Source organism: Dermacentor albipictus, chromosome 5 (genome assembly GCF_038994185.2).
Source record: "Dermacentor albipictus isolate Rhodes 1998 colony chromosome 5, USDA_Dalb.pri_finalv2, whole genome shotgun sequence".
NCBI classification, from domain to species: domain Eukaryota; kingdom Metazoa; phylum Arthropoda; class Arachnida; order Ixodida; family Ixodidae; genus Dermacentor; species Dermacentor albipictus.
The window spans coordinates 75,202,740-75,217,914 of NC_091825.1; the positions used below are offsets into that span (position 1 = coordinate 75,202,740).

A 15,175-nucleotide genomic window follows, 5' to 3' on the forward strand; every position below is an offset into this window, starting at 1 on the left:
CGCTTACCACACAAGTCTGTTTTGTGTCCCCACGACACGTGATGCGAATTGAAATCCCCTACAAACAAAATTTCTTTTCTACATGCAGCCACAGCCCTATCCAGTTGACGCGTACTTTGCACACCGCTGGGGAAATAAGCATTTATAATTGAAAATGGATGGTATCCTGGGAGACATAAATCTATGGCCAAGATTTGACAGTCGCAGTCCATGATTTGAAAAGAAATTTTTGCCTTGTGACAAATTTTACTGGAAACAAGTATCATTAATCCTCCACCTCGCGCGTCTCTATCTAATCGGAAGGACCGAAAACCTTTTAAATGAAAATTTTTCTCTGGCGAAAGCCACGTTTCTTGAAGAAGTAAGATATCTGGATTGAATTGAATACATAGGCAAGATAAATCTGTTGAAGCTGAAAATATAGAACGACAGTTCCACTGCAGCACTTTCAACTGTCCAATGGTGTTGAACGCACAGCAGCGGCAACTGCCGCCTTTAGAATACTTTCTGTAAGCACAGGAGTTGGTTGACTCTTTTTTGATTTTGGTTTCATAGTTTTTGAAATTGGAGAGTTGTTCTTGTTAACCTCTCTGCGTTTCAAGTCTTCTTTTATCCCTGTATATTAATATTCATAATTGTCAGTTAGCATTGGACAATTCGGGAACTCGGACCGTAAAGAACCAGCCAGTATAGCAAAAAGAAAAAAAAGAAAGAAAAAGAATTGCTCACGGAGCCAAGCGTATGCATTCTGTTTAGTTTTAATTCTGAACATACTTGGAACTGCCTGCTTCTTGGCCAATCCGCCGTAGTGGGTATGAGCCACAACGGGGGACGAGACTGTCTACGACGACTGCTAGTCACCTAGCGGTCTTTGTAGTAAGCGAAAATGTGCCACCAGTAGGAAGAACAAAGAAGAAGAAGACGTTACCCGCATGCTGCCCTCGGTCGAGCGGCCAGCGACTCCTGCAGAGGACGGTACCTGCGCCCACCGAGCGAGCTTCGCAAAGCCGAACCGGCTGTTCGCCTGGCTTCCCCTGCTGCTGGTATCGGTGCTGCTTTCGTGGGGCTACTACGCCTACTTTCTCGTCTTCTGCTGCGTCGTCATCGCACAGGAAAGCATAGCCAAGGCCGTATTCTTCAGCATCGGATTCCATCTGCTACTCTTCCTGTGCGTCTGGTAAGTCGCCCGGAGCCAAGCAGTGTGACCATTTGCCTTACGCAGTGAGTGCGCAGACGTTTAAGCGCACCATCTTGTGCGCGTTGCCTGCACGGCCGAGATGCTTCAGTCTGCTCGTGCGCATGCATGTTCACTTACTAAAGGCCTTAGAGACCAGGGTCTCACGCCTCCAAATCTGGTCTGCTGCCGCTGACTGTACTCCCCACTGCACCGATTCGGCCCATTTCAAACGTGAATTAGTACAGCGACTTGTCTCCGTACTTCTCAACTCTAATTAGCAGCGTCTCTTTCCGACTGCCTGCGTCGTCACCCTGCGTTCCAGTTGGCTTCTAAGGAATGCATGCAAACACTAAGTCCAATTACTGCCATGCCGTCAAGTCCGCTGCACGGTTTACGAAAAAAAAAAAACGATGTTGTTGCATGGTATGCATTACACTTGCCGCGAAGGCCTTTATACTTTCCTCCTTTTGCCTTGTGACCCCAAGTAGTATAGCTAGGCCCTCTTTCTGTCACCATCCGACAGGTCGTACGCGAAGACGGTGGCGACCGCGATTCCCGACGTGCCTCCCGCGTATCTGCTGAGCGTGGGAGAGCAGCAGGCGCTCGCCAACTGCCACAATGAACGCACCCGGCGCGGTCTGCTCGAGATGCTGGCAGCGGACAGAGGCGTGATCACCCTGGGGCCAGACGGGTGCGCCAGGTACTGCGCGCCGTGCCAGCTGCTCAAACCGGACAGGTGTCACCATTGCTCCACGTGCCGAAGGTGGGTGCATGCATACTTAGGCAAGTGAACATGAAAGTTCCAACGAAAGCTATACAAGAGAAGGAGAAAGATCAGTGGCAATTTAATATTTAGGAGAGCTTGCAATACGACCATTTAACCATTATGGCTGTGAGAGGTCAACGTGTTTGCAACTGCTGCAGATAATAAACCGCGTGTTGGGGAGACCGCATATGCTTTGTGGACAGCCAACTGTCTCTAACGCGGCATCGTGACCACGTGGCGGCACTGGAATCATTATGTACTGCATCTCTGTCCCAATCTCGTACTGCTAGAAATCAGGCAGTCGATCTCTTCCTCATCTTTATTATTGTGCTGCTTCGTATTGTCACTCATTTCTGTTTTGACAATCTTTCACTTTTCGGGCGTGCTTTCTCTTGTATTTCGACCCACAATAAAGACTTACGGACACTGCATGGAATAGTAATTGTTAATATAAATATAACCTAAGGTGAAATAATCTTGAAGGCTCATCTTTAAACAAATTAGGCGTCGTGTCTGGAGGAGATTTCTAAGCTGTCTGCAGTATACTTATATGAAGTTTAAGAGGGTTATTCTGTATGAGACGTCCTGACGCAGCGTGTTGACGCCGTGAACGCCCCACGGACTGTCTTCGCAGGTGCATCATGAAGATGGACCACCACTGCCCGTGGTTCAACAACTGCGTCTGTTTCAGCACCTACAAGTTCTTCCTGCTCACACTCGCCTACGTGGTGGCACTGTGCATCTACGCCGTCACCACCTTGGCAGCCCACTTGGTCGACTGGGGGTCGGATCCGTCGCCGCTGAAGCCCTACGGCTTGCACGTGGGCTTCATCGTGCTCGTGGGCTCTGCGCTGGCCATCGGCCTCGGCTCTTTCCTCGGCATGCACCTGTCCATGGTGTCGAGGAACGAGACGACGCTGGAGAGCATGCGTAGCATAATGTTCCTGGAACACGGGGACTCGTTCGACCTCGGCAGCCGTTATCGGAACTTCGTAGAGGTGTTCGGACTACGGTGGTCGCTGTGGATGATTCCCGTGTTCACGAGCCTCGGCGACGGCGTCCGGTTCCCGACCAGGCTGCACCCCACGCGAGACAGAGTGGAGTCTCGGCCGTCTTCCTTCGTGCCAACCTACTCCGCGGCCACCTATTCGACGCGCTCGTCGAGCCTCGATCCTGGGGCCGCCGTCGTGGACATAGTGCGATAGCCAATCGAGCTGCATAAGAGACCGCTATATTGAATGTGACCTGACTGAAATTTCGTTTTGTCATTAATATCTCGATTACTTCACAAGATTGGATCGGTTGGTTGTTTGCTTAAATGTTTGTTCGCGATGTCACGTCCGTGTAGTGGCCCCGCACCGCGACAGTGCGACATGGTCCATTTGCAGCGTGGCCTCTCACGTCGCGTGCCATGATCGCTTGATTATCGCATACATATGTGGCCGCCTCTTTAATGTAATAAGATACACATATAACGGATTCACCGATTTACTTGTTTTATTTGGTTTAGTCATTCAGTATGTGCCACTGGGTGCGGGCCCATTTTTCGCTATCACTCCAGAACAGCTATGTCACTGCAGCACAAGAGGTATCGAGCTTGTAAATGTAGAAAAAGACGTGTCGAACTTCAGTGTACATCTATCTTCCATTATCATTCTTCCCTCTACAGGCGTCATACAAATACATGCCTCTATTGCACATGACATCCCTGCGTAGACGTTTCACACTGTGCATCTGCCTGATTTGGCGTTTTCATTCCGGCATAACTGTAGTGCACTCTGTAGTGCACAAACATAAAAATTGCCTGACAATAAAGTTGGGATATTTGGGGTAGATAAAAATTCTGTGAGATTACACGTTGCACAGCACGAAAGTAAATATAATTGTACGCATCACTGTAGGTTGTATAGGATTTCATGCACACTGCTTGACGGGAGTTTTGCTTCACGTGAATTCAATCATGTGCGTTGGGATCTCCACAATTTTTTTCACAGCGAAGCTGTTTATGGCTAGGGTTCCATGCATATTTGTTCTCCGTGAACGAAAACTATCATCATCAATAGCTCATACCCCCGTAAGCATTCATACTCCTGTAAGCAAGCAAAAGATGCTATGGCTCATAGTACCGTAAGGCAGAGCCTACAAGCACTCAGTGAAGTGAAGCTAACAGTGATTAAATTCTTTGTAATTACGCATACAACTTGCAAAACAACCTGTCGAAAACTGTCTTCGTCAATGGCTCATACCCCGTGTGAAGTGGCTCATACCCCCGTGAGCAATGGCTCATACGCTGTAAACAAGCAAAAGTCCCGTAAGGTTCATGGCTACTCAATTTGCGGGAATTAGCTGCGATGACACTACCCCTGTTGTCATGGTCGGTGATTTCAATGAGGATGTGTCGATACCGAAAAGAAGAGTGGCTTACGCGTTCCATTTTGTAGCCCTATACCTTGCGATGCTACACCGATCCGGCTCAACCGACCACCCAGCGGCGTACGTGCATCGATTTGACACTATAAAAGAATGTGATTGCAGTTCCGAGTGGAATAATCGCCACCGATCAAGAGAATAAATGAGCTCGTACCTTTGTTCAAAATTGTGTGTCACCTTCATGTCATGTGCTAAACAGCCTCGCTGGTCAACCACCTTTACAGAGTGGAATGGCTCATGATGTTAAAATGAGAAAATTTTCCCTACAGAATTGTATATAATTTGTTATGTATGTTATGTTTGTGTTCAGTGAAGTTCAACGAGTCACGGCAAATGTTTTAGTCCCTCAGCAGTCGTGGAACAGTGGGTAGGACATCCGGCTTGGTTGCGGGAGGTGCGTAGTTCGATCTTCTTTGCCGGAAACCCAGCGGTTATAGGCGTCTGGCTTTCTAGAGCTGCGTTGCTTGTGAGAGATTCGCATAGGCCGCTATGCTTGCTGCGCAAGAACCAAGACAAACAAAACCGATACAACTCAAACAACTGCTACCGGTTTCATTCAGGCGATTTCCCATCAGGCGGGGGTCCACCTATGGAAAATTCAATCTCAATTTTCACAAGCTAAATTATTTTCTATGGCTCACAATTTCACCAGCATGTTCACCTAAAGGCACACCAGCCTAGCGAAGTTTCATCAGGATACGCCTAAAGTTTGCATAGAAACGCTCTGATGAATACACCATAGAGCTCCAAAGCGCAACTGGTATTTGGCTATTTGCCATAGCCCTTCTAGCTTCTTTCCATATTTATAAGATGGCACACATATTATCCTTGACATTTCCAACATTTCCTTAACACTTGATTAGGCCAGGTTGATAAGGTGTTAGAATTTTTGTCGACATTTGGAGCATAAATTCAGTATGAGATCTAGTCGCAAAAGCAGAAACAGCCAAATTATCGAACAATAAACAGTAATTAGAGTATTCGCCCTAGAACAGAGCAAAGCATGACAAGAAAGCAGCGTTCACTTCTTTGTTGAGGGTGAAATTTAGCACCAATACTCTGCCGCTGCACAGCGTATACGCCATGCGGTGTATTGTAGTTGCGAAGCTGCGTAAAAATTAAGAACGACACGTTTCACGAGCACGAAGACGGTCCATTGTTCGCGACGCCGACAAAGAGGAAAATAAGGTGGCGACGTCGTCGACTATGCTGAAGTTGGCGGCTTCTGCCGGCAGGAGGCGACGCAGGTACCGAAGGTAGGGAACCGGTTCGCGCCCACGAGGCACAGGTGGCGCCGCAGCGTGGTCAACGAAGAGCGGAAACAACGCAAGCGGCCGTCTTCCGGCGACACGCGAGCGAAGTACTGGTACTTGAGGTGCTGGCGACCGCAGGCCACCACCTCGGGCCGCTGGCACCGGGGTCGACCATGCGGTTTTCGGCAGTGCTTGTCGCACTCCTTGGCCGTCGGGAAGACCGCACTTACGTTAGCCGGACAGCCGCCTGAAGGAAATATCCAGGGCACGCACTTGCTGTTGTCGTAGTGCCACCAGTCGGAGAGGACATCTCGCCTGCAGACGACGAATCAAACATTGTCACACTGCAGGGGCGGTGACGCACCAGACAGTGCCAAAACTGTGCGACAAGAATTTAGCTCTGTGGTTGGGTGAATTCGTGCCAAGAAAAGCATGCCACACACAAGTCGGCACAATAACGTCGAGCGTAGTCGTCGGTCGTCAAGTATGATCTCACGGGTCAAATTCATTATGTGCATAACTGAAAGGTAGAGGCTTTAACGCGCGCGTGTGATACCTTGCGCAGCGCGTGAAGATCGGCTTGCCGAAGCACTCGTCAGCCGGGTGCCTGGTAGAGACGCAGCTGTGAACGCAGTGGTCCAGTGTGGCGAACCGGTTGGTGCCTCGGGTGCAAACGTTCACCACATTCGTCTGGTAACACGTGTTGCTTTCAGGCTGGTAGTAAAATTCGTGCTCCGAGCGCTCGCAGAACGTGTAGAACACTTCGCGACACTCGGGACCGACCTGCGCACAATGAAACAAGCGTCATTCGCGTTAGCTTGTCTGAATATTGTTATTCTAGTGAGATTTTGAGCGTGAAATGCCTTTAGCTCCCGTTGCCGGCGACCTTTAAAATACCTTGAGCCAGAATACTGAGCCGCCATCCGGGCATTCAAGACCAGAATGGAATGAGGACATCCGGGCATCGTTGCGAGAACAAAACGAGATCATCCGGGCAACCAGTCAAAACTTAAGAAAGTGCGGCGTTCGGCCCCCAGCCTTTTGTACAGGACTACATTACACATGCTACACTCTCACACTTTAAGAAAAGTTTCCACCCTTTGGAGTGTATATTTGCCACACAACGATAATTGTCATCTGTCTTGCCCGTATTTCCTTTCTTGAAAACGCTGCGCTCGTTACTTTCCTGTCGGGAATGCTATGTCATGGTGACAACGCGCATTACTGGAAAGTACCGGGATCGCAGCGTTAAAGAAACGAAATGCGGACAAGACAGATGACGATTATCGTTGTGTGGCAAATATACACTCCAAAGGGTGCAACTGTTTTTAGAGTGTAAGCAAAATTACACCCTTTTGGTACACAACAATAATCGTCATCTGTCTTATGCGCATTTCCATTCTTCAGCGTGGTGAGCCCGGTACTTCCAAGACACCAACGGCATGCCTGTTATCAGCATGACACAGCATTCTCGACAGCAAGGTAGTGAGCGCCGAGTTTTTAAGAAAGAAAACGCAAGCAAGGTAGACGACAATTATTGTTGTGGGACAAATATACACCCCAAAGGCTGCAGCCGTTTCAAGAATGTACTTACTGCCCAAACAAGTTATAAAAAATATTACTTCCGAGTTATTCCCAATACTTGTTCACAATATTATTCGAGCTGTAACTACTGAAACGCTGAGGTTTTATTAGTCATTTACAATAGCGGCGTTCAAAATGCAGATACAGCAGTCTATACCTTTCTTTAACGCTGCGAGCCCGGTACTTCCTAGTCACGAACGGCTTGCGCGTTATCAGCTTGACACAGCATTGAAGACAGGAATGTAGCGAGTGCCCAGTTTTCAAGAGAGGAAACGCAAGGAAGGCAGATGACGATTATCGTTTGGGGAGAAGAAAGCCCCGAAGGGTGTAAACTCTTTTTGAGTGAGTGCACCTTACATTTGATTGCCATCTTTTGGCGCTGTAGCAGGGTTGTCTGTGTTCTTTTTAATGCCAGCTGTCTACGAGTTCCACGGCGCGTCCGACGCGACGCGAATGGCTGTTTGGCCCATAGAGTTTCCTGGTTTGGCGGAGACGAGACTTCCAGTGAGGTTGTGAGATGGTTGTGAGTAATCGCCGTAATTACTCCAACCTATCTGATTTGCCTGTAGCCATTTCATACTTGCATCTACCCTCGATTACGGGAGAGCCAGCATTTGTTTTAATAGAGAGTTTAAGAATTGGGGGCCCCAAGCACCTTGGGGCCCCTAGATAGCGCGCCATAACAGAGCATGCGCCGAACGCAAGGCAGCCTTGGGTCATAGCGTTAGTGTCAACCCGAAGACCCTAAACTCTAAAGATAGCGTGCGTTCTCAAGTCACCTTAGGTGGCTCGTGCGGGCGACGAGCCATGACGAGCCGTCACGTAACCGCCAAGAGATACATACGAGCCACAGCCACCCAGAACTCGGATCGCTCAGTCAAGTTATGGCGCCGAGCATGACTGGCAAGAAAGCTTCGTATGCGCAGTCATGTTTCACTACAACTTAAATAGACATACAACAGTGGGTTGCAGAGCAAACTTGCTTTGTTCCTGGTGACTTGCGGCATATTTAAAGGCGAGAGACGCTGCGCAACGCAAGAAAACGCCAGCTGAGGCCGGGTTGGCGTCCTTCGGCTCCCCCCCCCCCCCCCCTCCCCATTCCCACGCTTAGAATGTCATACAAGTGATAACATAGTCATTATTTTTATTACAAGCTTTTTGCCAAGTAATTTTTTGTTAAAATGACTTCTTTTAGGTTTTGTTTTTAAAGAGGCTATTGTGTTATCGCTTTCAAGCGTCTTCTATTTTCACCACTGCGGCGTCCCCTGCGCGCAACCCAACGCTGCTATTCTCCCAATTCTAATAAACACTCCGATGCTCATCCGAGCCCAAGACCAACTAACGCAACGCAGCTTGAGGACCCAGAGTCTCAGGGCGCCAGTTCTGAAACTCTCTAATGCGTAAGCATTCTTCGCCCCCCAGCCCTGTCACGCGAAAAGTATAATGCTAGGTATCTGCACAAAAATGCGTAATTTGCAATGTTAAAACATTTAATCGTTATGATAGTTTAAATGTAGATGACTGGTAGGTTTTAAGCAATTGGCAACAACTCAAAGCTATAAAATAAAAAAAGAGGGTCCCCGTAGAAATACGTAGGGCTCCTTAGAAACTGTATGCGGAAGCTTATAGTAACGGTGGGTGAACAGAATTTTGGGGTAGGTCAAATAAAAATTTGGCGTTCGGTCAACCTGAAATTTGGAGGTGGGCGAAATGAAATTTGCAAATGGACCAACTTGAAATTTGTGGGGGAACCAGCTTGAAATATGGGGTGGAGCAACTGAAATTTTGGTGTGGGCCAACGTGAAGTTTGGGGGCAGGGGGGGGGGGGGCAACTTGAAATTTGAACGTGGGCCAAACGAAATTTGCGGGTGGGGCAAGTCATATCTGGGGGTGGGCCAACTTGAAATTTGAGTGTGGCCCAACATAAATTTGGAACTGGGTGAACTTAAATTTGGGGGTAGGTCAACTAGAAATTTGGCATTGGGTCAACGAGAAATTTGGAGGTGGGCCAAGTGAAATTTGCAAGTGGGCCAACTTGAAATACGGGGTGGACCAACTGAAATTCTGATGTGGGCCAACGGAAAGTTTGGGGGTTGGCCAACTTGAAATTTGAGCGTGAGCCAACCGAAGTTTGGGGATGGGGCAAGTCAAATCTGGGGGTGGGTCAAATTAATTTACGTGGTGGGCCTACTTGAAATTTGAAGGTGGCCCAACTTAAATGTGGGAGTGGGTGAAATGAAATTTAAAGCGGTGGCATAGAGGTAGAGCACCCGCCTCGCATGCACGAGGACCATTGTTCGAATCCCGGTGTCGCGCAATTTTCCACCGGATTAAAAAAAAAAAAGAAAATCCGCGTGTTGATAAAATCGCATGAACAGGCCCGGAGTGCGGCCTGATCCCGGTGCCCAGAACCGGTAATGCGGTAACCGGAATGTATTCATACAAATACAACAATCAAACCCCGAACCTCAGTCCCCCGCAGCTGCGAAGCAACTTAGCGCGGCGGCGGTCAGACCTGTAACGCAGAAGAGGGTGCTAAGAATATCTGGGTCCGGACAGGTCGCCATTGGAATCTGAACCAGGCAACGTTTATCGCTAGAACGTTATCTAGTCAGGCGAGTCTAGAAGTGCTACTGGAGGAATTAGCGGGCAGTAAATGGGATAGAATAAGGCTCAGTGACGTTAGGAGGACAAAAGAAGCATATACAGTGCTAAAAAGCGGGCACGTCCTGTGCTACCGGGGCCTAACGGAGAGATGAGAACTAGGAGTCGGATTCTTAATTAATAAGGATATAGGTGGTAACATACGGCATTCTATAGCCTTAACGAGAGGGTGGCAGGCCTTGTTGTGAAACTTAATAAGAGGTACAAATTGAAGGTCGTACAGGCCTACGCCCCTACATCCATTCATGATGACCAGAAAGTAAAAAAACTTCTATGAAGACGTGGAATCAGCGATGGATAAAGTCAAAACAAAATACACTATACTGATGGGCGACTTCAATGCCAGCAGGGTAGGCAAGAAGCAGGCTGGAGACAAGTCAGTGGGGGAATATGGCATAGGTTCTTGGAATAGCAGGGGAGCGTTATTAGTAGCGTTTGCAGAACAGAATATTATGCAGATAATGAATACTTTCTTCCGCAAGCGGGATAGACGAAAGTGGACGTGGAGGAGCCCAACTGGCGAGTCTAGAAATGAAATAGACCTCATACTCTGCGCTAACCTCGCCATCATACAACATGTGGACGTGCTCAGCAAGGTGGGCTGCAGTGACCATAGGATGGTAAGAAATCGAATTAGCCTAGACTTGAGGAGGGAACGGAAGAAACTGATACATAAGAAGACGATCAATCAGTTAGCGGTAAGATGGCAAATAGAGAAATTCCGGATCAAGCTACAGAACAGGTATTCGGCTTTAACTCAGGAAGAGGACCTTAGTGTTGAAGATATGAACGACAATCTTATGGGCATCATTAAGGAGTGTGCAATAGAAGTCGGTGGTAACTCTGTTAGACAGGAAGCCCGTAAGCTATCGCAGGAGACAGAAGATCTGATCAAAAAGCGCCAATGTATCAAAGCTTCTAACCCTACAGCTAGAATAGAACTTGCAGAACTTTCCAAGTTAATCAACAAGCGTAAGACAGCCGACATGAAGAAGAATAATATGGATAGAATTGAACATGCTCTCAGGAACGGAGGAAGCCTCAAAGCAGTGAAGAAGAAACTAGGAATATACAAGAATCAGATGTATGCGTTAAGAGACAAAGCCGGCAATATCATTACTAATATGGATGAGGTAGTTAAAATGGCGGAGGAGTTCTTTAGAGATATATACAGTACCGGTGGCAACCACGACGCTAATGGAAGAGAGTCTAGAGGAATTCGAAATCCCACGAGTAACGCCGGAAGAAGTAACGAAAGCCTTGGGAGCTATGCAAAGTGGAAAGGCCGCTGGGGAGGATCAGGTAACAGCAGATTGGTTGAAGGATGGTGGACAGATTGTTCCAGAAAAACTGGCCCCCCTGTATACACAATGGCGGAATCTTGGAAGAATGCCAACGTAATCTTAATCCATAAGAAAAGGGATGCCAAGACTTGAAAAATTATAGACCGATGAGCTTACTCTCCGTTGCCTACAAAGTATTTACAAAGGTAATCGCAAATAGAATCACGAACACCTTAGACTTCTGTCAGCCAAAGAACCAGGCAGGATTTCGTAAACGCAACTCAACAATAAACTAGGTTCACACTAAAAATCAGGTGATAGAGAAATGTGCGGAATGTAATCAACCCTTATATATATCTTTCATTGATTACGAAAAAACGTTTGATTCTGTCGAAACCTCAGCAGTCATGGAAGCATTACGGAAACAGGGTGTAGACGAGCCATATGTAAAAATACGGAAAGATATCTATAGCGGCTCCACAGCCACCGTAGTCCTCCATAAAGAAAGCAACAAAATCCCAATAAATAAAGGCGTCAGGCAGGGAGATACGATCTCCCCAATGTTATTCACAGCGTGTTTACGGGAGGTATTCAGATATCTTGATTGGGAAGAATTGGGGATAAGAGTTAAGGGAGAATATCTTAGTAACTTGCGATTCGCTGACGATATTGGCTTGCTTAGTAGCTCAGGGGACCAATTGCAATGCATGCTCACTGACGTGGAGAGGCAAAGCAGAAGGGTGGGTCTCAAAATTAATCTGCAGGAAACTAAAGTAATGTTTAACATTCTCGGAAGAGAACAGCAGTTTACGATAGGTAGCGAGGCACTGGAAGTGGCAAGGGAAAACATTTACTTAGGGCAGGTAGTGACCGCGGATCCGGATCATGAGACTGAAATAATCAGAAGAATAAGAATGGGCTGGGGTGCGTTTGGCAGGCATACTCAGATCATCAACATCAGGTTGCCATTATCCTTGAAGAGAAAAGAGTGTAGCAGCTGTGTCCTACCAGTACTCACATATGGGGCAGAAACCTGAGGCTTAGGAAGAGGGCTCTACTTAAATTGAAGAGGACGCAACGAGGTATGGAAAGAAGAGAGATGGGTGTAACGTTACGGGATAAAAATGAGCAGATTGGATGAGGGAACAAACACGAATTAATGACATCCTAGTTGAATTTAAGAAAAAGAAATGGGCATAGGCAGGACACGTAATGAGAAGGGAAGATAACCGATTGTCATTAAGGGTTACGGACTGAATTGCAAGGGAAGGGAAGCGTAGCAGGGGATGGCAGAAAGTTAGGTGGGCGGATGTGTTTAAGGGGTTTGCAGGGATAACATGGCCACAATTAGTACATGACCGCGGTAGTTGGAGATGTATGGGAGAGGCCTTTGCCCTGGAGTGGGCGTAACCAGGCTGATGATGATGATGATGATGATGATGATGATGATGATGATGATGATGAAATAAAATTTGGATTGGGGCAACTCGAAATTTTAGGGTGGGTCAGTTTAAATTTTGGAGTCGGCCAACCCAAATTTGGGGGGGACCAATTTTAAATATTAGCGTGGGCTAACTTTAAATTTGGGCGTGGGACAATTTGAGTTGTTGAGGTGGCCCAGTGTCCATGAATTGAACACTGCTGAGCGTCCTTCGAGTTACCAACACCTCGCGGGCAAGGGAGCACGTTGAGACGCTTGTAGCGTTTTTATTGGGTCTAAGCGAGGCGCAGTCAGGACGTGAGAGCTTGTGCGGAAAAGGAACACGCGCATAACACAGGCCAAAGCCACCTAGAAAAAATTATTTTTTGTGTGTGGCTTTGCATAGGCTCGCCAGAGCGACAGCGAGGGTGACATAGCATCGCGGCGATGCACCCCCCCCCCCCCCCCAAAGCAATGCCTCACGCTTATTGTGGCAACTGGTGTTTCCTTCCGACCACTGTGCTCCATCGAGGCGCGCTAGTGCCCCGCTTTCCAACTCAATCGGTACGATTGCAATGAAGGGCCCGGATGTGTCGTGAAAATATGACAATTGTCTACTAATGCGTAAGCATTCTTTGTCACTGGAAAGGTCATCGGTAGACGCGCATAAGCTAGGAAAACCAAGTAAGAAAAACTATGCACAAACGAATTCACAGCCGAGCCAAACAGTGCTTACGCATTAGTATAGTTTTTCTGTAGCTTTTGAGTCAGTAGCTATAGCGCATAATAACTCCTACATAACTGCTCAGCGAGCAAAATTTAGTGGTGTTTTCTTCTAAGCTGTGTGTCATATGAAAGGCACGCTGCAGGAAGCACAGGAGAGAAGGAAGGATAATCTGGCAAATATTCGGGTACACTGATGTCAAGTGCGGCAGTGGTAGTTTAAATGGGAGGGTATACCTAGCATTGTAGTTCAGCCCTGTTTTCAGCCACTATGGTCACACGAACTTTGCGAACCAAAAAAAAAAGTTACTCACGGCATGTTGTGAACGAATGACCTTAGTAGTCCTGCCTGCTTTCCGACTGCTGTCATTGTTCTTTTTCGCAGCTCGTTTTGGCGAGGGTGTAGTCTTCCTTCCACGCTTGGAGTGCTTCCTCTTCAAACCCGGAGCCAAAGTCTTAGCCTTGACCGTGGGTGCAGATGTTGTGGTTGGCTCGGATGTGCCCTCAGTCGTTGTGCTTGGATCACGTTTCCCAATTTTCTCGCTCCCTTCCTCTTCAACCAACAGATTTTGCTGTACGCGCGCGTCGCTCGTGCTCGCGACAGTAGGAGACGTTCCCTTCCGCTGCGGGTGGGCTTCTTCCTGCAGATGGCGCGTCACGGGAAGAGAGAACGCCAAACGGCGCGACTGTGCCACAGCTGAAAGGGCTAACAGGAACAGGCAAGCGGCGATCACAGCCACGGCCACAATGGGCACGCAGGTTATCCACGAGAAGTTATTCGGTTTGTCGCCACCCGACTTAGCACGGCGGCGCCTCTTGCGGCGAGGAATCAAGTCGGAGTCGCTGGCTGCGTTGCAGACGCAGCAGTGGCCGCTGGTCGTCGTGGAGCTTGAGGTCGAGTCGGTCCAGCTATTGTCGCTCATGCGGGAGTGTTGTCTCCGAAATGAAAACGACGCTGTACTGTGACCCGAACGTGCTGGCAGCCCCACTGGCGACGAGGCTGTGTCCATGAGCGGGTACTGCTGGCCGTATGCCCTCCGTCTCTGCTGCGCCTCGGCGGCTTGTGATACAGAGCGCGGGAACTGAGGCGTAATTGCGCCAGGTGAGTGAATACCACTTGTAGACTGCCCGTAAGCAACACCCGCGGCAGGCAGTGGACTTTTGTTTTGAAGTTGCCTCTGGCTCGGACCCTGGTCGTTGCTACACTGGCCTGGTGTCGGGTAGGAATTGCTTTGGACTGAGGAGATGTACCGCGGGAAGATCCGTTGTGTCTTGTCGTCCATGCCGCTTCTCCTCCTGCCCCTGTCCTGCAGGTCCTTTGCTGGTGATTGCGGTTGGAAATGGGCTTGCAAACCAGGCTCCCTGTGGCGCGAGTCAGGGCGGGTCTGGAACCTCGACTTCTACAGTGTAGCTGGTGCAGCGACAAGAAGAGCGCGAGCTATGTTTCGTTGATGTTGATTTCTTTGAACATGGCACATACCCACACGTCGAGAATTGGAGCGACCAGGAAAAGATAACATAACATGATATAGTTCGAGAAAAACTGCATTTGATCAGGTAGTATACACTATAAATTACAATATAACTACTATTTAAAGCTTATGCCACTAGGAAATACAAGCAGAGTTGGAGGGTACACCTTTAGCAATGCAATCTGCTGGAACGTTCACTAAAGTTATGAATTGCAGTACGGATTACCCAGAGGCCCCCGCCAAACTGTGCAATTTCAAACGATAGTAAATTTGATAAAGTAGCGAAAGTACAAGATGACGAAGAGAGAGTTACAAATTCCTAAGGTGGATAAACGGTGACAAGAAAGGTGGAAACGGTGAGTGGTTTGTTCTTCAAGTACAACAGAGATCGAACCAATAACGG

General features: G+C 48.1%; 2 protein-coding genes across 2 annotated transcripts; one reads left to right on the top strand and one right to left on the bottom strand.

Annotated features, from left to right (window-relative positions):
- Positions 1-816: 816 nt before the first annotated feature.
- Positions 817-3,239, top strand: LOC135899724 (palmitoyltransferase ZDHHC2-like). The gene is made up of 3 exons (XM_065429042.2): positions 817-1,177; positions 1,701-1,940; positions 2,578-3,239. Exons 1-3 carry the CDS (start codon positions 933-935, stop codon positions 3,146-3,148), a joined length of 1,056 nt encoding a protein of 351 aa, XP_065285114.1. The 5' UTR covers positions 817-932; the 3' UTR covers positions 3,149-3,239.
- A 2,145-nt stretch (positions 3,240-5,384) lies between these two features.
- On the bottom strand, positions 5,385-14,741 carry LOC135899723 (uncharacterized). The gene is made up of 3 exons (XM_065429041.2): positions 13,615-14,741; positions 6,183-6,409; positions 5,385-5,941 (listed from the first exon to the last, which is right to left on the bottom strand). Exons 1-3 carry the CDS (start codon positions 14,581-14,583, stop codon positions 5,578-5,580), a joined length of 1,560 nt encoding a protein of 519 aa, XP_065285113.1. The 5' UTR covers positions 14,584-14,741; the 3' UTR covers positions 5,385-5,577.
- Positions 14,742-15,175: the final 434 nt, after the last annotated feature.